This window comes from Cuculus canorus, chromosome 8 (genome assembly GCF_017976375.1).
Source record: "Cuculus canorus isolate bCucCan1 chromosome 8, bCucCan1.pri, whole genome shotgun sequence".
Taxonomy (NCBI): domain Eukaryota; kingdom Metazoa; phylum Chordata; class Aves; order Cuculiformes; family Cuculidae; genus Cuculus; species Cuculus canorus.
Genome location: NC_071408.1, coordinates 29,413,670 through 29,437,775, shown reverse-complemented (window position 1 = coordinate 29,437,775; position 24,106 = coordinate 29,413,670). Strand labels below are relative to the sequence as shown.

Genomic DNA, 24,106 nt, shown 5'->3' with positions numbered 1-24,106 from the left:
GGGTGGAAAGAGGTCCTGAAAGCCTGGTTCCTAGGAGAGCTGTAAGAAAAGTCTGGAGGAACAAATTAGTACAGTTGAACTACAATTAATTTGGTTTTGATGACAAGGTATTCCTACACAGTTTTCACTCTTCTATACTTAAACTTGACTTAGAACCATTTCCCTTTCCTCAAAAGCATGACCAGTTTTTCTGTTGACCTGGATGAGGAGCTAGATTTGCTTGCTGTTTGGCTTGTGGTCCCTTGTAGACAGTGACAGACTGGTATCCTGGTTAATACCAGTCCCCTCATAGTCACACTGGACAAAAACTATTTCTAGTTGTGTCTTTCTGAACTGTGAACAGTTTAACCTATATTGGCCTGAAAGCACTGTTCTGTCTGGTTACCCAAGTGCTTTGGAAAATAACTGCTGGATTTGGCAAGTGATCACATGGGGAAAAGTCCCACCAATTACTAGATTGCTAACAGTGTTTTACACCCCATTGCCATCAGGAATACAGTGATTTAGCAGCAGAACAGCCTCTGTATTTTGGGCATAGCTGTTTCCATTTAGCTGAAAGCAAGGTGGGGAAGATTGCAACCTTCTATGTAATGAGCTCTGAAGAAAGGCGAGTAGCCTCTAATTTCAGATGCCTTCAGAGCCAGGTTATATCTACAACTATTATCTGGAAACGTATAAATTAGTGGGGCATAGCTGACTGTGTAAATGCTTAACCAATATCAAGACTACATTAAAACGATTGCTAAATAGAGAATTTTGCTACCTGTAGAAAATCTCTTACCTGACATTTGCCTCTGGAGTCAAAATGTAGGCTTCTGACTGTTTTCTGGCTTCTTATCATTTAGCTCATCATTAGTAAATATCTGATTAACAGCAGGTACTTCAAAGGTTAATGAGTTTAAGTTACTGCCCATCATTGCTATTTGTGAAGCAATTTCCATAACAAACCAAACTGACAGTAAGTCACAGCATCTAATAAGGAAATGATCAGAATTCTCCAGATCTTTGAGTTTTGCTACTAATGCATTAGAAGGCTTAAGTCATAGCACTTTAAAGGAAGAAATAAAATACTTTTTTTTTTTAAATCTAACGATGGGACTTTTTTACCTTAGGATTTAACAACAACTGTTGTAAATGTTTGTTACCTAAAGAAATGAGAAAGTTTTCCTGTTACCCACCAATAACCTCTGCTCCAGTCACTGGTGTGCTGTTCCTTTTTGTTACACGGAAAGGAAAAACAAATCTCTTATCACCTCGTTGCTTGAATGCTTCATGAAAACAGTGGTGAAAAGAGCCTGACCCATTTTATTCAGACTTCTATCAGATGTAATACAAATTCCTCCTAGAAATTTTCTGAAGAGGATAATCATGGCTTAAGAAGAGAAGCAGCAGAGTGAGACCGACTGTGAAATATAGCATGATTGTTGCCTAAAGTTATACTCAATTTTCAGGACTGAATTCGAGAATCTAAATATTCAAAGGAACGTGTCTGGCACAAATTATTTAGACAAATAAAAACTACACGTTTATCTGCCTAAAAATATTTGTTAAGAATTGAACTTAATGTGTAAGCAAAAAAAGCAGCATAGGTAAATCTAATTTTAATACAGAAGGGACACAACTTGGACAGTTCTCGCCTGTACTTTCTACTGTATATGATGATCATCAGCATCCCTCTGATGGGGACGCAGGTATACAACCATCATTTTCTCAGCATTTTAGCTGTATAATTCTCCATTTGCTGTTTTTACACTTGCAAAACACTTGTACTCTTGTAGCATTTCATTTCTTCAAAGCATGCTGCAGTTCCACAAAAATCTTCCTTTGGGAATAGAGGGAAGGGCATTATTTCCATGCTAGCAGAGATGTTAGATGACTTGTCAATGTAAACACAGTTATATATGGAAGCAGAACTAGGTTTAGGGCTTCGATTTCCACTTTCACCTCTTCAGCCTGTAGTATGTTTATTTTGAATTCTTAGCCCTTAATGAAGTATAATGAAATCTCAGATGTTTGCAGGTGATCCTTCTATAGTACCCTTAAAATCAGCTCCAGCTCTCTTTTTAATCAGTGAGAGAGTTTCTTTAATATAGTTTAAGGAATCAGAAAGCAGTAGGAGTTTTCCGTTGAGCCCTCTCTGCAGACGCAATTTGTTTGCTTAGCACTGTCCAGTCTGTCACAATCTGTGTGGTTTTAGAGTTTGACGTGTGTTTGCGACTGGATTTAATAGGCATACACCTAAGCACGGAGGATGGTCTTTCAGATCAGATGTGTGCAGCCCCTATTTATATAAATGTAGTTACCTCTGAGTGGCATTCTTACATGCATGGAAAACGCTAAGACCCTGAGCAAGCTTTAGCTAGGCAAAGCTAAGTAAGTACTGGAAGAAATTGGGATTAGTCAGAGCTCAGCTGTGGAATTTGTCTTTCAAATTCCTGTTTTCTTCCTGTAAGGGAGAATATTTGGGTTTTTTTTAATGAGAGATGCTAGGTTAGCTTCAGGTTTTATGTATGAGCAATAGCGACTGGGAACAGGTTTTATGAATTGCTTGTTATTAAATTTGATTCACGTTCAAATCAATTTTTGAGGCTGAGCTGCTTACTGCAAGCTGAGTGTTAAAGGATGTCTCTGGAAAGCAGGTGTAGCTGTGCTCTGACCTCCTCTCCTCTAGAACTAACGAATGTGTGTAAATAAGATAACAAAGTATGAATACATTCAGACTTCAAGGCTTTTCTTCCCTGAGAGGCAATCTTGTTGTACAGTTCACGCTGCTCAGCAGAGCAGAGTTATTTATGTCAAAAGGGACTAATAGCAATTAAGATGAAAGACGAGTGCTAGTGTTATTGGAGGCGATTTTTGTTTGTTCAGAATGCGTACAACTAGAAAGTGAAAGAAAATCAGTTTCTAATAGCATCTACAAAATGCTGACAGATTATTAGGTTGCTTATAATTGTATTCTTTTATTTCATTCTATTGCCTATGTCTACAACGGGCAGGATGCTCAAAAATGTCTTTTGAATCTCTTGCCCCCTCTTCCGCACTCCTCCTAGCCTGAACCAGTGCCACACATTGCAGCACTCACCCAAAGTTTTGTAGTGTTTCATATAAAGCTCTTGTTCCTTATCTTACCAGTCATAATTCAGCACTGTCCATAAAAAAAATAAAATAGAAGTAGGTTGTTTACTTTCAGCATGGCACCTGAAAAAATCAGTAGATGCCTTTCCCTTGTGCGGCAAACAATCAGGTTTTGAGACAGTAAGAGCTGCTGGCATTGCTGTGCCCTGATCACATCAGGCACTTACACACGTGCCTCGATACATGATTCACAGACACAAAGCCCAGAGAAAGAGGGAAGAAATGTAGATGCAGGAAATGTAGCTAATGAGAACAGACCTTTTAAAATATGGAACTAGAGCACCGTCTGAAAGATCTTGGCACAAGAGAAGGACAAGAACAGGGTGTTGTAAAAATATGACCAGCATGTGGCCTCAGAGCCTGTAATTTGCTGCTGTTAAGATAAAAGTTGACAACTGTGCTGATGTTTTACCTCTCAAAGACCTCTGCTTAGCATTTGACCAAGCATATTCTAGGTTTACACCTATTTATGTTTTACTAGGTAGCTTTATAACTTTCAATAAGGAACTTTTACAGTATTTATAAAGAACTTCTCTATTAAGAAGGAATTTATCGATGTGATATTTTCATTTGAGAAGCACTACTGTGAAAGAATTCTATAACGAGGCCGCTTCTTACTCCTTATGACTGGTATTTAAGCACAAATTGACTAAATTGACTGCGCAACCACAGGAGTGATTGAAGAAGGAGTAAAAAGACACCAAATGGGGAACATAAGGCTTCCTGAAAATACAGAGGACTTTTATCTATAGTATGTACTTTGACAGTGTTTAAGAAATATTAATATGTTTTTATAAAAAGCTGTTTCTCCTTCAATGCTTTAAAATATAGGAACTGTTGCTACAAATGTTTTTAAGGGACTTTGTTAGCTGTCTTTAGGGATGCTGGGTACATAAACAGAATCTATCCACAGAACTGAGTTAGGTGTCTAGATACAGGAGGAGAGAAGGGATTTAAAATACACCTTTTAATTTCATTATCAGCTTTCCGTGCAGTGTGAAATGTTCTAATGTGGATCCTATTTGTACCAACTGTGTAGGATGCCTGATATTCCCAAAGAATTATGAGGTTCTCTGGGCTGTAAAGGTAGACATATAAACACAGCTGTCAAAAATTTAGCTGTAAAGTTATATTTTGTGCATAAAAGAAGAGGGCCTGAGTTTGCCAGTGGAGGAGCAAACTGGTGTGAGAAAAGGAGATGCACTATCCTAGTGCTATTTCTTGGAAAGAAGAGGGTGAGGTACTGTAAGTTGTAATGTGTTTTTCTATAGACACTTTCCACAGAGCAGAGCTTCTGAAGTCTCTGCAAAAGTATTCAGTGGGGCGTAAATGCAGCACGTCTTGAAGAATGCTGCTGCTGCTGCTGTTTACGTTTCCGGTAACTCTCATGAGCTCACTACCCTCCTAACGGAGTCCTCGTGCCCTGTACTGCTCACCAGAGCTGCAGGCAGCAACTTTTGATTCAAAATCAGAAAAGAAATCAGGATGTGAAGGTTTCAACTAACCTAAGCAGTTTAGCACCCCCCCCCATCTAATATGTGTATCATTGAATCCAAATAGTGTCTGTAAAAGGAGGAGAAAACAACTGCTTCTGGCATTCCAGAAAGAATTCCAAAGACAAAAATGCAGATTGAGTGTACAGCAATTTTTTTTCCGCCATTTCATTGTGATTTGCATGGGGGAAAGGAGAGCAGTGGGCTTTCTTTCACATGCCTTTACTACAGTGTACTATGGTGACTGGGAATAGCAAAATAATTCTATAAGTTTACAGAATGTCATAGAAGCACCAAAATACACTCAGTTTAGGCTTATTAAAGGAGCACTTTGTAACAGGCAAACTGTAGTACTTTGTTTCTAGGACTGATTTTTTTTTTAAGCATTTAATAGGATAGTTTCCATGGCAACTTGAACTGAACAGATTGTTCATTGACTTCAGTACATTTCTATTAAACATCTTTTCTCTGTAGTGAGGCCTGCCTCTCCAGCTCTTTCATCTCTTTCGATGCTTATGCATTATCTCTTTTTGCAGATATCCTTAAACTAGATTGGACTCTGCCTTTCTGTACTCTTTAACAAAAACAAATGTTGAGGGAACAGAGTTTCAGTCATTCTCTGAGTTTCATAGAGTCCATTTTCTTTTCTATCACGTACTCCTGTTTTAATCGGTTTCCCTCTGGAACCAGAACTTGCAATTCAAATTGATACTGCTGCCCATCAGTGAAAAAAAAATGATCACTGCAGAACTGTTCGGCATTAAAAGCCCAAATGGCTCCTGGATACTGTTGGTCATTTTACTAAGAACCGTAATGGTTAATGCTGCATAGCATATATGAATAAAAGTGCTGTTATACCAGAAATTCCTTGTGTTCTCAAGTAAAGACAAAGTACATTATTAATATAGTACATTCTGGATCTGACCCCTTAAATTATTTAATGTTTATCTGATTTTAAAAGGTAGCTTTAGATGTCCCAAGGAAAATTTCTCCTGTTACTGGATATGTGCAGTTTGCTCTCTGCCATATTGTAATGTCAACCTCTGGAGTACTGTCTGAAGGGTTAAATAAACTAATTGGATTGAACCTTTCAGCAAATGGAGTCAAAACACAGTGACAACTGATATGAAACATAGTAAATGGAGGAAAATAGTCTCTGATTTAATCCATGGAGCTTTAGTTATAAATGAGGCTTTCAGTTTGCCGTTGCCCATCAGTTTTGGGAATATTTATGTACTGCTTCTGCATTGAAAAGATTTTTCAGACGCTTTTCATTATCTCTCTTGAATATTTAAGTTTCAGGCTATAATCAGTCAGGCCAGAAATGCTGGTAGCAATGGCGTCTGTTTTTCATCAGTTCATTGAACGCTTTCCTCCTGCTCCCCTAAAGCCTGGATCCCTCCGTGCGCTGGCTGGGAAATGACAGCGAGCTGTAAGAAAAATTGTCACTACATGGCAACAACTTTTAATCAAAAGCTTGTTTCCTCTTGTTAGAATGAGAATAAGTCTCTTTGAGGGCTTTTTTTTCCCTCCACTTCATTTTGGTTTTGCTTGTTGCTTTTCAAGTGAGCTGTCACATTTTCTAATTATAAAACTTTCTGCACTTGCAGCAAAGATTGGGTTATGCAATTTTCTTAATTCAATAGATTGCTTGTCACTGCTGAACAAAAACCCTTTTCTTATCTTTCAGTCTTTTTTTTCACCTACTTTTCCTAAGTCTTTGACACACCTAGGGGTAAAAAAAAAAGGCAGTGTCTCCTTTGGATGTGCCATTGCATTTACCTAATTGCCTAAGTAAAAGTAGTCTGACCCTGGAAGGGCGTGGAAATGCATCAGTTATGAACTGGTAATTTCCTCTGAGGCACAAAAACGCTTTTCTGTGTGTTATAGATGTGAAATAAACACAAGCACACAAACATTAGAAGAAGCTAAGCATATTTTTTTAAGTTTTCACTTTAAGTTTTCCGGATTTTTATGTCTCCTGATTTTTGAAGTTTTTCATTCCATATGCACTTTTTCAGTTGTTTATTCTGGAGTTGCCTGACTCCATGTTTTAACGCTTTCTCTAATTACTCTAAATATTCCTCAGACTAGTTAAGTCTTGAAAAAGCCTTGTTTTTACAAGGAAATAATTCGATGCTCTTTACTACTGGAACTATTTGATAGGATTCACTGATGCCAATATTTCAATATTCCTTTTTAACCAGAATCCAATTGAAATAAGCCAAATGGTAAAAATACAATTCTTAAAGATGAATCTTGTCTGATCTCTGGAAACATGAGGTATTATATACTGACAGCCTCTCTGGTAAAGGTGAGAAATTGAATGGCAAGTATAAATGAACAGAGTGAGCAGTGAAAACCTGTACCACACTTGAGAGCATTCCAGCAGCAAAGGACAAGCCTTATTAAACCAGATGCTTGTCATAACACTGAGTTCTGCAAATTGAGAATATTCTATAAAACATAGGTTTTAGAAACTATACTTTTGCACCCAAAACTGAGTGATCTAAAACATATTCCTGATGAAAATATCTGAAACGTCTCAATTTACTGTGCTTTCACATTTTTCAAAGTCATGAGAAGTGTAATCATTACTCCAAAAATGGCTATAAAGATTGCTATCACATGTAACTTTGGCTGGTTCCTCATCCTCGGTGAGAGGTACTGTCTGCTTGTATTTTTTGGGGGGAAGAAGGAATAGATTTTGGGCAGTTGTTCTAAAAGCTTAGATTATTACTTCTGTAATAGAGGATCTGACAGCTACAGATTTGAGAAAGAAAAGAAAAATAATTAGTGATCTGGAGAAAAAAAGTGTTTATTTTAAAAAGTGGGTATTTCCTTTCAATGCTGTAGGTACTTAGTGGTCACAAGTGTTCTAGTTCTTGAAGCATTTGTGTATAGCCACTAGAAAACAATCAGTTTGCTTTTAATTTAGTTACATTAATTTAATTGACCATTCATTTATAAAATGTTCAATACAAAGCTCAGGCTTTTTCTGAATTATTTTTTTATTCAGTTTCCCTTGTATATTCCTCCAGAAAAGCCAGATCTTAGCCTGTGTTACTGTTGCTTTGTACTATTTCAACAATGGGTACTGAGGGTTTCTCGAAGTACTTTGGTGCGTTTTGGGGCACTCCTAGGTGAGCTGATGACTACATGGGTAGTTGGAACCACACCACTCATTCTCCTTGTCCCTGCATGTCAGTTATTCTGGAGCAAGTAGCAGACATCTGAAGAACTCTGACTTCTTTGTTGGCTTAGTTTACGCTGGAGATTTTCCCAGCTCATTCCAAGAATGAGAAAGTGCAAAGGTATCTGTGTACGTCTATTTTAGCTGTGCTGAGTGCTACTCATCCCCAGCGGTGGCTTTGTCTTCAGGACATGTTGTACACTGTTCTCACCCCCAGCTCCTCTTGTTCAGTGACTACCAAGATCTGCAAAACTCCAGACATTTTTAGCAGCTCAGCGGTGTAAGGTTGCTTAGAAACCAGCATCCTTATCCCCCACATTCTCATGACAGATTTCCTATGCAATAACATCACTGCATGACACATTTGTATCCAGACACGCGTTCCTTTTCCACTTGAGATTCTCTGAGTAAAGGTTGTTGGTGCTTTGTGTAATTCATAAACAGCATGTGGTAAATAACTGGAGTATTAAACCACTGCCATAGTCAAAATGAGCTCAAGTTTTGAATGTGAGCAGTTCCTCACTTCTGAGTTCAGTTATTGATCTTTTCTTCCTGAGAGTTATTTCTCATTTTATTTTTCAGACTGGATGGCTGCATGGTGTCATGGCTTTATGTTAATCTCCACTCCTTGTTTTGCTTCTGTGTATAATGCTTGCTTGCACAGTTTCAAAATTTAGATAGTGAGGGCGTTTTGTTGCAATTGCTTTCTCCTTTTTATTTTATAAAATATTTTTACAATGCATCTCATATGAACTGGGTATAAAAATATCTATTAGTAATAGAAATATTTATATTTTGTAGAAAGTCATAATTAATCATCAGAGATATCAGCTTGCAGTTGAAGAGAGTCATTGTCAGCCACTTCATATTTATGTATCTCTCTTAGACTGAAGGGTTTTTTAGCACTGTTTTTATACTTCATTTCTCTTTCTCTATTTAATAACAGTATTGCACTCTTGCCAAAATGGGAATATGCTGGTCTGGTAAACAGTGAGAAGAGATAACCGCTACATCTGGGAGAAAGAATATTTGCTATTGAGAAGGGCATTAAAGTCCCATCGTAGTCTTCTGGTTTAGTGTCATGTTAGAACCATGCCCAACTTAACTCAAAACTACAGTCAGTGCCTTTATGGACTGTGGAATAGTCCATCAGTTAACCATATAGTTTGAAACTATAAATTAGTATAATTTTCATCTGTTTCTTTCTGTTTGTTTTATTTTGTAACTATAAAACTCACGCTTGTCATTTGAACAGTGGTTCAAACATTATGAACCAAGAGTATAATTTCTTTAGTGTTTATGCGCTGCCAAAAGAATGCATTTAGAACATCATTAAAATTCAAAATTTAACATCAATATAATGCAAATATAATTTAAATATGCATTCTGCTGTATAGGGCATAAAGGCCTAAAGCCTGCAATAAATGAAAGAATACAATCCAAACAAAGATGATGGGAAACTTAAAGAGTTTCGTGAGGTAAAGAAGGATTTATGGAAGTATGACATTTAAAATGACATAGGGAGACAGAAAAAAGCTAAACTGAAATAAGTGAGCAAAACAATCCAGTGAAAGGATCATAAATTAACAGAAATCAATAGGGCTAGAACACATAACATCTTGCAGGTGAAAACAGAGTTGCATTGAATACTGTGAAAGCAAATGAAGGAATGAATGGATGGTAACGAATGAAAATTCAGATTTTTTGGTCCCAAGTTTGTCACTTGCTTGAAAATTTCACATGAAAAGATAGCTTTTGCAAATAATAAGAAAAGAGGTGAGAACATTCGCAATTGCATTCAGCTGAATGATAACGGAAACACAAAATAACATTCTTTGCCAAGCTGCTCACAAGTTTAGAGAAGTGTTTGTGGTATTAATGAAGAAAATACAAGCAGAGTAGAGCAAAAGTGAAAGGCAGAAAGCAAAACATACAAACAGTTATGCTAAGCACTAGGTCCAAGTCACAGAAACCTCATGTGTTTCAATTTGTGCCCATTATTTCCTGTCCTGTCACTGACAGCCTCTGAAAAGAGCCTGGCTTCATCTTCTTTGTACCCTCCTTTCAGATTTCTGCACACACTGAGATTCCTCCGAGCCTTCTTTTCTTTCCAGATTGAACACTCCCAGCTCTCTCAGCGTTTTCTCATAGGAGAGACCCCTTAATTATCTTAATGGCCCTTTGCTCGACCCTCTTAAGCAGCTCTGTAAATTGTACCGGTCAGCCCAGAACTAGACACAATTGTGGCCTTACCAGTGCTGAGGTGAAGATTAGAAAGGAAAGATATATATATATATATATATACACACACAATCATTCTCCCTCCCCTTTAGCCTTCTTTCTTCCTATGTACAAGGAAAATGCTATCAAAATTTAATTTTCATATGTGGATAGAATGGGATCAGCAGGCTGATTTCCATGCACTTGTAAGCATTTATTGTCATTTTATTCTTGAAAACCCTTTTCTTTTCCAAAGGGAGAATGTTTGATTTGGTGTTAGTTACATTTCACGCTTTTTGTACTTTCATGCCTCTCTTGAAACATGTTGTACTCCCTCTTCTTAAACATACAGTAGAGTTACGGTGCATTTCAACAATCCAATTTGCCATGGTTTGCCAGCATTTTACAAACTGTGGAGGAAATGGAACAGTAATGGAAGATACAGGCTCTTAAAACCACAATAAAATTCACTCCTTTCTCATAACCAGAAAGCAACCTCTGTGTATCACAAATTTACTTATATTGCTCTTAAAAACCCTTAGGTACCCTTAAAGTTCCACCACCTTTTTCAGAAAAATTGTATAGAACAGCATGTACATTTAACTAGAAAACTGTTTAGAGAGAGGCCATATACACATAAAATTACCTGGTCTTCAAAGTCAAATTCTGTATAAATGGTATCTCCAGAATCCATAACCAGACTGCATTCAAGTTCATTTGGCCCTAAAATAGGAAAGGAAATTAGACTTCAGGAACGGATTGGAAACTCACTTTATTTGATGGAACACTATAATACTTCTAGTTGTCTACATGTATGCAAAACATGTGATCCAAGGAACTGTTCAGAAGTGCTAGAGTAACCGGGTGAGTGGTATTCCATTAACAAAGCCTTCAAAGCATCCATAAAAGCCACCAAGAGCCTTAATAAGGAATTGTGACGCTAAAAGGTAAATTGCTTCTGCTAGATTGTGAATTTATTGGGCGGAGTGTTCTGCATGTCATGACTTGCAATTGTAAAATTGCCCCAGGGATCTTTGCTCAGGGGAGAATAAAATCCGTGTTTAGGAAAGAGAAAGGAAATACTGACTAATTGGTGATTAGCAGATAAGAATTCTGGAGTAACACTGATGGGGAACCAAAGCAACAAGCTTCCAGCAGCAGTCCCCATTCCCATCCTACCCCTTTCCAAGGCAACAATCCGGCTCTGTTCCTCCTCCCTGTGACAGGATCAGTGAGTCATGCGGACTCTTGCACTTGGGTTGATTAGAATTCGATTGCTGAGAAGCCTCAACCTGGCTGAGCTTTCCAGTCTAACTTCAGCGGAACAGCTGAAGGTGCAGGATAACAAAAATTGGGCTTGATATTTCGATATAGGGGGTAGCCATTGCTAAACCAGAACAGGAGGGTAAAACACTAATCATTTTTATGTATAAACATAGGAAGGGTGTAGAACGAGCATGTCATTTATTCATTCTATCCTTATCACCCTGCTCAGATTATCTCACTCTTGGGCAATAAGGAAGGAAACAGTCTTGTGTGCCCTTCAAATGTCAAATCCAAATCTTGCATGTATTCAACACACATTAATATGTCAATAGGCATCTGACTACAGGGGTATTATTTGTAGCATCATTAAAATGAGAATAACAAAAATACTGTAATAACACACAGATCTAAAAATTGCAACCAGCCAGTAACCACCGGTGATTCCAATCACTGTCTTCGTACGTGGACAGGTAACACCAGGGCAAATATCAGAGGTGCTTGTTTTGTGCCCTCATGTTGCCAGCCAGCCAGCTTCACTGACAAGAAAGAGGAGCCCTCTTGGCTTACAGGTGTCTCTACAAGCACTGGCATTAAGGATACATAATTTTAAGATTATTGATGACCTGGAGTTGTTTTCTCACCATTAGAGATATTTGTATGGGTGGCTCTCTGTAGCAAGTGCTATTAGTAACAGATTTCAGAGTCTGATTTGTGTCGGGTGCATTTACGTATTATCTGCTTTTGTTTGCTTTCAGAGTTTACATAGTAATCACCTACGTAGGTGGTGAAGGAAGCATCACTGAGAGAGACAGACCAGGGGAGAGGAACTGGATGTCATGATGACTAAAAGCATAACAGCTTTGTAGAGCTGACGATTCCAGGTGTCTTCATTTCCAATCCATATTACAATTGCTGCCAAATTAATTTTGATGCAATTCTTTGGGCTATGTAAGAGATACCAGGAAAAGACTTGGGTCTACCATCTGCTGGTGTTTTTGTTTGCTGTCTGTGTTCCCCCCCCATCACAATGTTCATGTATACTTCAGCAGACTAGTATATAAAAAACAAACCCCAAACCAGAAAGGGAATGTCGCATGGGTATGTGCAGCATGTTCTTTGGCATATACACTTTATGGTCTTGAAAATACCTGTCCGAAAAAATATATGCAACCAAATAGATTTGCAGCTGCTGAGAGAATGTTAATTTTTTTTTGTTTATTTTATGCAGCTGACATCTCACTCTTAACATTGTGTCATTGTTGATAGTATAATTTAACTAAGCCTCAGTTGGCACCAGCAGTGGCCTACCCTAACACATCAATCACTTTTAAAGGCACTTGTGTGCAACTATGTGATTAACTGTTACTTAACTACCAAAAGCAGCACGTATCCTCAGCGAGAAATGTTTATATGAAATACAGTGCTGCAAATTTTAATGTAAAGGTCAGGCTGACAATGAATACTCATGCATATAGTATCTTAAGTGATAAAAGTCATAATGATTATAACATTTTAATATGGTCAAGCATCTTTAAGGCCTTTTTTCTTGATATAGGACACCAATTTCCTTGGAGAAGCATAGCTTCTTTCTAGCGTACATTCAAATTAGGTCAGGAAAATTGAAAATATGTACATTTTCTTTCGTGGTTCAATGAAAACTAACAAACCCCATAAGCATCTATCACTGAACAGTCTACAGATTTCTCTACCATTCTTGAATTGCAAATCTACCAGAAATGAATTGAAACTAAGAGCAACTTCCAGGACAAGATAAAGTAATGAAGGGATGTAGAAGAGCACTTGTGATAGCCTTGGTGCAGTATGAATAAGCATGAGCAGTTAGCTATCTTCCAGCTCAGTTTGTTGTTGGGGGGAGCATATTTTGCCAAGTTTAGACTAAATTTTGCTAAAACATGTCTTGTAGAGGAGGACAACAGGCTCGTTAACTAATGGCAGCAGAAGCATACCAGATAGCCACTTTGCAAGGTACTGGGAGTCAGTGGTCCTAGAGGTGGGCAGAGCTACTGACAAGGCTATCGCCAAGGCAGAGTGGGAGAAAGAGCAGATAATTCACAATTCAGCTCAGGTTTTCTCAGCCCAAGTTTCAATCAGCCACATTTTATGTGGAACTTGTGGCAATGTTCAGCTCTCAACAGAGAAACACAAAATGTTGGCTTAAGAGCAGAACTGGTTAAAGCGTTTGGAAGCAAACATGCTTTGCTGCTTTCAGTGAGTCAGCAGGCTCCACATCTGCTCTGACAACGACACAGCTGATTAGAAGTAAGTTTCGTTGCCTTTTCTGAGTTGTGCTGTTTTTCCTTTCGTAAGTTGGTACACTGAGAACTAGGCTATAAAAAACCTTAATACCTGTTTACCATTAGGAGGAAAGTTTTACAGTCTGACTTGTCCTAATTCCTTCCAGAGGGATGCCCCATTCCACCAGATAATCTCAGCTCTTGGCTAACGCAGAGCCTTCGCATGCTTGTATGGACCTATGGCAAATGTTCTGAGTAACTGTAGCAATTTGAAAAGGGGAAAATCAACAGCTTTTTTTTTTTTTTTAAATCATTAAGAGAAGACATGAAAGCTTCACTGCTGTAGAGAAATAGCTTGCAAGAACCTCATCTGAAATAGTACCCTGATGACTTAAAATATGCTTCCTCAATTTGAGTGCATGTATAAAGTTGAGGTAAGGGAAACCTGGTCATCTTCATGTGCCCTGTGTTTTCCTTAGGGTAAAAACAGAGAGGATTTTAATAGGTACAGCACTGCACAATTAAAAAATAAATCAGTTGGACGTTTTTATTAAATCTCTGTTAACTGAATAATTGGCTTTCCAGGGAGCAGCAAGCTACTGAAAAAAGAAATGGCAGATCAGCCAGAATGCATTTCCTGGGATTTTTTTTTTTTGCTAGGCTTTGTATCCTGACATTGAGGGATTGTTCATAGAAATTTGTCGTGCTAGGAACCCAAGAGCATCTATTGACACAGAACTGAGGAGTGAGTTGAATTGATGGGTGGCTGCAGTTGTACAAGGATGTGCTGACAGGAGCTACCCCGGTGAGGTCTGACAGGGAGAAATGCTTGTCTCCATGCAATGTGGAGTTGTGCTCAGTTGCTTTCTTCACCATGAGGCTGTATTTGTAAAGCTTATGTTATATGTTATGTATTGCTTGTTTCTAAGCTGAATTGCACAGATTAGTCATGGAAAGCTGAGAGAGTATGGCTGTTATGGGCAGATGTGTGGTTCCTACCACAGAAATGCACTCCAGAACCCACAGGCATTGTGGCTGTAAAGGTCTCTGGTCCTATAAAACATTTCAGTGTTACGAACCGATGTGTGTCACTTTGTCTGAAAGTGTGTTCATACTTAAGTTTTGATGAATGCAAATGTCAAGCATTGCTTTTCCACCATTCACTAAATTCATTTATGCAATGAAGTTAAGTAGTACTGATCTGTCTAAATTTATCTGCAGAGGATTTAATTTCCCATTACAAGATAGCTATACCCCATCACGTGAGTTAATTAAGTCTGCTCCTTGGACCGTTTGTATTTTGGCAAATCAGCTAATGGATTTCCAATCCTTACTTAAATCCTTTACTTATTTCAAATCCTGGTAGCAATTCTATTCAGTATAGTTCATTGGCTCAAATACGCCCATACTCATATATTGCCAACTATAGTATTTGCACTGCTCAACACTGTCTGTCGGAAAAGTTATCAAAGACTATCCTGTGAATCGTGTTGCTTCTCTCAATAGCATTTTTAAGCTCAATAAACTAAAATATCTTTTTATGTTATGGAACGTGCTCTGAAGCAGTGTCTAATAACTCAATTAATACTTGTGGCATATAAGCACTTCGGCAAGACAAATGCTTAGAAGATAAAAGTGGAATGTAGTAGAAATAATTTGCTGAAGCAATGGTTAGCATTAGAATGATTGCATTTTAATTTTGCTCTTGGCAAGTTGCTTCTAATACAAATTTATTGCAACCTTACACTGTTGAGTTCCGTGACAGGTTGTTGCTCTTAGCAACAGTCTTTGTAAGTTGTTGAAAGCAACAATGCAAAAACTGTATTTTAATCTATAAAAATATTCAGTTGTTTTCTTTCAGCCTATTGTTATGCAGTTGATTACAACTGGATTTTACAGGCATAACACAAAGAGGCATGAAAATATTAGAAATGCTCTGTTTACATTAGCCACTAGGAACCAAAATATATTGCAGTATCACTAAAAAGATGAGAAGACAAAGTGAGATCAAGACAACGCTGGAATTGCAACCTCTAGAAATTAAATATATGGTCTCATAGGATCTCTAGAAATCCTACTTCAAATCTCTTAACTATTATTGGTGCACAGGTTAGGCACTAATTATATGATTGTGGCATGCCTTCTGATTTTGGTGAGAAATTTATTGACTAGATTGGACTTTAAAGGAACTGCCTGGAACTCATCCAAGATCACAACTAGTTTCTGCAAAATGTTTAGCTTTTGTCAATCTCTGTCAGAGCAAGCACCTTTATGCCACTTCTTTCATCTTGCTATTCAGTACATAGCCCATTTTATTAGGGAATCCACAGGTAATTATCAATACAATGCTATATGACGTGAATGTCATTTTAGTATTGGAATCAATCTCTTGCACCTAGGAAAGAGGCTAAGCAAAGAAGAAATATGACTGTTTCTTAATGCAGAAAGCTAGTTATCTTTATTCTTATGTGCATCTTATCTCAAAGCTGACCCCTAGAAACCTGTTTTTTTTAGCTAATGCACTTTTTATCGTTCTCACCCCTTAGCCATACCCTGCTCCTCAGCCTTGATAATTCATCTTCATCTCATTTTGAACATTATCAAGAATAGCCTTATGGGAGGGTTTTGTAGGCTAGCTAGCTTGGACCTCCTTTCCTATCTTCAAAATATGACCTAATCTGTCTGCCTGAATCACTGCTATTTGCAAATGTCTCGCTAGCAGAGAAAAGTAATCCCCCTGTTGTCAAAAACAGATAATAAATATAGCGCTACTACTAGACTTCGCTGTGCTTCATCAATTCTTCCTTCCCTGGCAGTCACCAGATGTTTGTTCACAATTACAAATAACTGAAGCTACCCCGCGTGCCAGTTTGTGGCAGGTGAATTTTCCCTTAGAGGAGAGATTGGATACACGATTTCCACAGCTACACACCCCTAACATTTGATTAAATAAAGCTAGTAAATTTTACAGGAAGATGTTTCACCTAGAAGTTTCTTTTTCTCTTTGTGTGCTGTTTCACAAGACATTTATGACCCCATCTACCTATAAAACCCTCGTGGTCTACTTGGCAGGCAGACAGGAATGCCATCTGCAAAAAGAAAAAGTTGTGAAGTTACCAAGGAACATTTGCCTGTTTCCCTCCAGGAAAATATTTCTGACAGACATTATGGGGTTTGTGCTTTGATTTTTAGCTTCAATTCTTTTGCAGTCCTTTGTCCCTCAAAGGCTTTTTCTTTGGAGACGCTCAAGCCTCAGTAAGCACAAATGATAAATATATGAAGAAATAAACCCCCCAAACAAATGGTTTCAGAATTAGTACCAATCATGAGGGAGGAAGTATGATCTTCAGTCTCATAAAACTGATTTTCTGGTGAACGCTGAGGTATCACCTGGAACTGGAAGAGCTGACAACTGGAATCAATCAACTTATAAAATTTTTGTATTAATGATACAGGTTTTTAGTAGACTACTCATAGTATTTTAAGGTGAGCTTGTAGGCAAAAAAGATGTTAGGTGGGCAAATATGACGTTTTTTGCCCTTGGTTGTGCAAATATTTGAAGTTGGTCAAGACTTTGCTACAGTATATGCATCCGTACTTGAGGAATATGAAACAGGCGTCCCACCAGTGTCAGATGCAGTATAACAAAATATAGTTTTTATATTTTACATTAACCCACCTGCTGCAGCCTCCTTGTTGGCAAATAATTTACTGTCAACTGCCGAGCTTATGTCAGAGAACACTTCTTCTTCATCTCTGTCTGCATCAAACTGTTCAGAAAAGAAAAAGTTGGCAATCAGACACTGCTTATTACTTGGCTGAACATCAACGCGTAACATCACTTCTCGCCCCAGGCCTTTTTGATAGGAACAATTCTATTTTTCATTGTGCTGTCCGTTGCTTAAGATATGAATCATTTTCATATTGATTGAAAACTAAACTAATTTTGTAAACCATTTTGCCTATTTCTAATAGCTTGTCAGGAGCAGAAGCTACAGTAGAATTGAATTGCTCTCAGAGAGTGATTGTGTCAAAGCAGAAAATAAAACTAATAATGCACATTACTTTTCCAGCCACTGTATAGTTGAAAAACATGGCAGCGTAGAGACCAGAAATGTGATTATTTTGTTGTAACTTCTTTTCAGAAATTAACATAACTAACTACTTAATTTGCAAGTGAAAAGTTTCAGCACCTTCTGAATTTTCTGAAGCCAGTTTTTGTGATGTGCATGTGTGTACAATTTCCTCAAGTAGTTCAGCAAAATTCTTAGGAAAAAGTAAAGTATTTTTGAAAGTCTGATATTATATAGAAAAGAAAGCTTTCCTTGCTCTCGTGCTAGCAGAATGTGTAATGGCTCAGTGATTAATAAAATTGGGCAAGCAACGCTGCTTTAAAATGGGAATTAATTAATCTCTTACCATTTTAAACCTTTTTTTTGGTAATTTTACCTTTTCTCTGAATTCTGATACTGATTCTCCCAAGCTTTTTCTCAGCTCTGTCTGACAGCCTCTTTTAATGGCCTGCTGACACACTGGATTAGGTTTATATTTTTTCTTGTCATATTTATCAAGCTTCATTCATTTAGATCAACACTTTTGAGGCTTTCTTTGGGAAAAAATGGGACATTTTATTACTGTTGCTGTGGATTTTTTCTTAGTTCTTGAACAGAGGCCACGTATATTACTATGGAAAAGGGAATACTGTAACTTCAGTTTACAGGAGCAAGAAAATAATTGTCCCATCAAATGGCTGTCATTCCGCGCATGCTTCCCTGTGCAAAAGTCACAGTTTTCAGTCATTCTGTATCTTCAGTGTAATATGTTTTAGGATGCAGAACGAACCCCAGGTGAAAAAGCATTACACTAGCAATTGTAAGTTCATGAACTTCAGCCAGCTATTTCTCCCAAGCCCAAGGCTGTTGAGCACCTTTTCAGATGGCGTGCCGATACCTTAGGGTCTTATGGTAAAAATTACAGGCAGGGAAAAGCCTTGGAGAGAGGAATTCAAAACCTACTAGGGACTTTATTGCAGAAGCTAACATTTATAGAGATGTTGTTTTCCAAATATCTGTCTCAGAATATAGCATGATACTTAATGAGTTAATTTTAGAGAGATACCGAATTACTTGTCTAACACCCACCGCTGCAAAATCAGTGTCACTCTTTTCATTATGCCTTATGATGACTTACGTATTATCTCTATTACTTAAGCTGTTCTTTCACTGGTAATGAAACTCTCTTTCTTATGGAATTTTCTGTCAGCACCTCAAAGTAAGCTCAGAGGGAAATATCAGCCCAGGAATAATTATTTAGAGTGGCAGATGTCAGAAGTACTTCAAAAAACGGGGAAAGAATATCAAAGAGACAATGATTCCACAAACTTGGTGTGAGTGAACAAAAAGAAGTGGAATCTTGAGAGGCCAGAGTAGAGTAGAAAGAGGCAACCATTGTAGAGAGTTTGCTGCCAACAAGCTTAACTCTCAACACCTATCTGAGTGCTCAGACCTTAAATGGTATTAGTCTTGATTTAAATCTTTAAGGTCTTAATATTTAGCCTTAGGCTTAGCTCAGGCCCAGAGTTCATTCCCATCATAAATGAGCCTCCTATAATTATCAATACATCGAGTTTTCTGACTCGTTCTTGAAATGGAGTTCCTGGCTCTGACCCTGAGGATCACTCAGAGGTTCGTCCTGTCATGCAGCACTGTTGTCCATCAGTCCAGGCAAACATTTACCTATGCTTGAGGAGTTCTTTTGCCATTCAGTGTTACCCAAAACTCAAAGCATTACTTTTTATTTAGAAAGCAGATTTTTTTTCCTTTCCCTATTACAAAGATTGCGTCTTAACTTAAGTCAAAACTGATGCTCCTGGAAGTATGGGTCTTAAATTAAGCTGTTGGGCAATTTATTCTCTGTGCACAAAGACCAGCTTTGGAATGTTCTTGTTGATAAGAAAAGAGCATTGATCTCTGAATTCTTCTGCACCGGTCTGTCGCTGAGGAAACGTGGGGATATACTTTCCTTTTGCTGCTTCTCAGCAAAAGATGTACGCGTTTCAGTGGTTATGCTAGGGAAGACGTGTCATGTAAAATGATGTTTGTGGGTCTGCGTACACGCAACCAGTAAATGATAATCAGGTTGTGTCTGATGGTTACTGCGTAGGTCACACCACACTTGGAGGGATGACAGGCTTACTTGCTCATTAGTAGTGTTCTTCTGAATAATCCAGTTTACCATGAAAGAACATATGATCACTCTCAAAACGTTCTGAAGGTTCCAAGAATTTGAAACGTCAACTTCCCCCATTCAAAGAACACCAGCTGTGCTTCAGTACTCTGAAAAATCTGGGCTTTGTAATGAAAGCCTACATTGTCACCCAAAGAAAACCAATTATTTGAAGCTCGCACATAGACTCAGTTTTTCCCCTCACAAAATGAGAACTGTAATACTCTGAGCCACAGGAAGGCAAGGTAGCTTTCACAGAGAAAATATTTTTGAAAGAAACCAAGTAACCATGTGAGTTCTGTACTTCATTGAATTGCTAAACGTTTTAAAATGAAATCCTTTGATAATTATTGGAGGCTTGAATAAAACATAAAAGGTGCTCAAACAACCCTACTCACAGAGAACAAACAGCAGTATAACTCATATTTTTAGCAGAGCATGTCTAAATCAATAGGTTGCTTTCCCTACTGAAACCAAATCCCTACTTGCTTCAAAACATAACTCTTTGCAACTAAGTTATTCACTGGTATCTTTGTGGATGGCTTAGTTTAATTATAATCAAGGTCTACATTTTATAGAAATATAGTTTTATTAAACATGCCACTGAAAGCATTTGCAACACACAAACACGTTAACTGTATCATCTGAATCGACACGTCTTCACCAGTGATGCAGGAAGCAGCAAAGTGTCTCTTCCCAGTGGGGTCAGTGTGGTTTGAGGGCTGAACTCTACAGTGTTTCCCTCGATGAGGCACTAGTGGGGTTTTGGTACTTTGCTATCTCTGTTTTATCGAGGCAGGAAAAGATGAGGGAGAACCTCAAAGGACAAGAAAATCACATTTCTTTGAGAAACCACCCTAAATTTCTGAGCCAAGAAAGGCTTCACATAGTGAAATCTTTCCCTTGCCCAACAGACGTGGGGAACCAGCAGGGAAGCAACTCTCACATCGCTTTTATGAGTGGTTCTGCTTCCAATATTTAACTCCCTGTGCGGAAGGAAAGTACAAGAGGCTTTTTCTACCTTCTCTCTCCTCACTCAGTCCAATAATGGTGTTTCAGTGTGAGCAAGAGGTAATACAGCACCATTTGGGAGAATGGGAATTTACCACACACTGTAGTTACAACACACTTTGTTCTGCTTTCACCTGGTTTGGGGAAACACATCCCTAGGATTAAAATGGGAACAAGAACGTATCTTTGAAGTTTCCAAGGTTTCCTTTTAGTTGAGTTGCAGATAGTTTTGCTTTGCTCTGATTTAGTAAAGAAATAAGCAGTAAGAGTCATGTACCTCAGTATATTTTGGGTTGGAGTTTGGGTTTTTTTTTTGTTTGGTTGTTTTTCCAATAAAAGATGACTGGTTTAATGATTAATTTTCTGGGAAAGTTTATCCCACTCTCACATGAATATTGTTGAATTTGATTTGTTTGAATTTGAATTTGATTGTGGGATTTGATGCTGACACGGTGTTCTATATAAAAAAGATGGAAAATATTTTCTAGATCATCTGACTTGTAAATAATTGTTCTAGGGAAAGCAGCTTGTACTTGCTGCTTTCAGAGAGAAAATGATTAGTGTTTCTAAATAAGCATCCAACAGAAGGAGCTTCACAGAAAAATTGTCTGAGTTGTTGAACACTGCAGCTCTCACTGGTCAATTATGACAAATGGAGGCTTCGCGGTACTGCATATTGAGTTAAAGACAAAAAAGCACAGCCCTTTTCTCACACCTATCAGGGAGCGAGCATCAAGGAAAGTGCAGTTAACTGGAATTTTGGGAGAAGGTAAAGTCATTCAGCCTGGCACTGCCTCCTACAGACTGATCCACTCCCAATGACACCGCTGGTCTTTGCGGGTGGTGTATCCAAAATTACAGTCTGAAAATAGGAGGAGACGATAACAGCCTTTCAAATGGGAGTACAGGAAAATGAGGAAGAAATCTGGTTACAGCAGACTCGCAGGGAATTCTTGTTTGTGCACTTTGAAATAGAGTTAGAAATGGAGAAAGCATTAAAACCCACCAAGCAAATAGGCGTATTTAAATAGCATTCAATAGTAAATGAAAATTTCCTCATTTTAGAAGATGATGGGTGTCAATAAAAAGAAAATAGGCCATCTCAAAATTAAAATAACAACGCTGGGCTAATTGCTTTATGGCAATATTCCCATCCATCTCAAAATCAAATAGGATTACAGAAAGTGGATGATGAATGCTCTCTTTGTAGGCAAAGACTCCAAGAACTGCAATTCATAGATGTGTGTTTTCTCAGTCATCAAAACATATATTATGTCACTTGAAGAAAGGCCCTCAATACTGTACATTTAAAGGTACAGGTGACCTGATTATCAGACCTACTTGCTGCAAGCAGGATGGTATTTCTATATGCTCTTTTGACCTCTTGGTCTTGCCTCATTAGGAAGTGATTTGTTGCTGGTCTTCAAGAGCAGGAGTGAGTATGGTGTGCTAAGCCTTTGACCATTGCAGTCAGTGCTGGTCAGGAAAAAAGCCCAACTGAAGTGCTTTGGATTGTTCTTTTAAGTCACATACTCAGGTAAGGACCTTTCTGTGGTGTCTGACTGATCTTTGGCTTCAGAAAACAGTCCGTCAGACCTCCCATCATGTAAATAGGACAAGGGATATTTTTTTCTCAGACAAAGCAATTTCTGAAGGGAGATTTATAGTGAACGATTAAGCGAACAGGAGTTGGGTTGTGCTGCTTAGTCAGGGTCTAATTAAATGTATGAACAGGAATGCTGAATGTAAGCCAAGCCATAACATGACATGGTGGTGTCAGGCACAGGGGTGATAGGTCCTGGATGCTCAGTGCAGAGCTAGTAACCACAGCCGATAATTTGGAAGGACATCCAGATTGGACTACGAGAATAATTACTCGACTATCATGTCTCACAAGGGAAGAATTAGGGCTGAGACTAAAGAATTAAATGAATGTTCCTGTACCTTCCTATGAGAAAAAGAAATTTTAGAAGAAGTTACTACATCCAGCAGACAAAATTGTAAGATGCAAGGATGAAGAGCAAGTGAGACAAATTCAGAGTTGAAGTGAGCAGCGAAATTTATTCTGATGCTAGTTTCTTTACTGCTTGTTTAATCGTAATTGGCAACGGACTCCCCTCGACTTGAAAATTTTAAACATTATTCCTAAAAAGAAAAATTGTAATACATTCAAATTAAAATAGGAATCATAGAATCATAGAATAGTTAGGGCTGGAAGGGACCTTAAAGATCATATAGTTCCAACCCCCCTGCCATGGGCAGGGACATCCCACTAGACCAGACTGCCCAAGGCTCCATCCAACCTGGCCTTGAACACCTCCAGGGATGGGTCACAACCTTTCTTGGCAACCTGTGCCAGGGCCTCACCACTCTTATGGTGAAGAAATTCTTCCTAATTAATCAGGAAAGTCTGCAATCTAAAACTTTTCTGTCTTTATAATCTATTAGCCGGTATAGATAGAAGTGAAACACCATCATTGTTTAGGAAGTGGACAAATTGTCCATATATCCACATATATCCGTATATATGTCACCTGCAATGGAGGGATAATTTCATTTAAATTAAAAAAAGAGGGTGTGGTAAGCCACAAAAAAAGAGTACGGAGGCTTCCTGTATCACAGTTATCCCATGCTTTTGGAAGAGATATCTATAGCAATCAGATTGCACCACTGTCCTTAAAGTGCTGGTATTTTTTGGTTGAAAAGTTGACAATCCTTTTGCTACTGACATAAAGAGATTCACAAGATTAAGCAAGTTATAATGATTTTCAGATGGCAGTGGCTACAAATGCAGCAAAAGCTCCTCCCTATCTTTATTCAGACTGGTTTAGGCAGGGGTTTGCTCTTGAGAGAGTGGAAATAAATAAGAACTAGTTTTATTTTACTTTTGGTAATACCAAAGGGTGAAGCAAGACACACTTGAGTGTATAGGTGCTGCTTTATGATTTTTGGACACCCAAACTGAAATCTCTTTACTGTTGTTGTTCAGTCTCTAGTTTGCTTCTCATAATAATTACAAGCCAATTGACTTGTGCAGTTACTTCTACAGTTACTTCTAGAGAATTGTGGAAAGAGCAAAAGCAAAACAAAAAAATCAACATAGAAAACTAGTAAAGAAATACATGAGGAAATATATATAGAATAGGATAATGAACACTGGGAAGAGAGGACAGGAAAAAAAGAGTTGAAGCCTTGTATAGGAAAAATAATAAGCAGAGGGACTGAGGAATGAAGCTGGAATGTGACTGGGGGGCATTTCCCTATTATAAAGTACTTTTAATGATACTCTCTTAAAAATAATACCACAA

At 38.1% G+C, this 24,106-nt stretch overlaps 1 protein-coding gene across 2 annotated transcripts in view; it reads right to left on the bottom strand.

Moving 5' to 3' along the window:
* The window catches only part of AK5 (adenylate kinase 5), an 82,635-nt gene that overhangs the window by 26,025 nt on the left and 32,504 nt on the right, over positions 1-24,106 (bottom strand). For both annotated transcript variants that reach the window (XR_008450921.1, XM_009558906.2), the window contains exons 7-8: positions 17,242-17,332; positions 10,688-10,764 (exon numbers count right to left, since the gene is read on the bottom strand). Coding sequence is in view for 1 of the 2 variants with exons in the window: in XM_009558906.2 (XP_009557201.2) it covers positions 10,688-10,764; positions 17,242-17,332 (168 nt within the window). In the remaining variant the exon portion in view is untranslated. The remainder of the gene's footprint in view (positions 1-10,687; positions 10,765-17,241; positions 17,333-24,106) is intronic.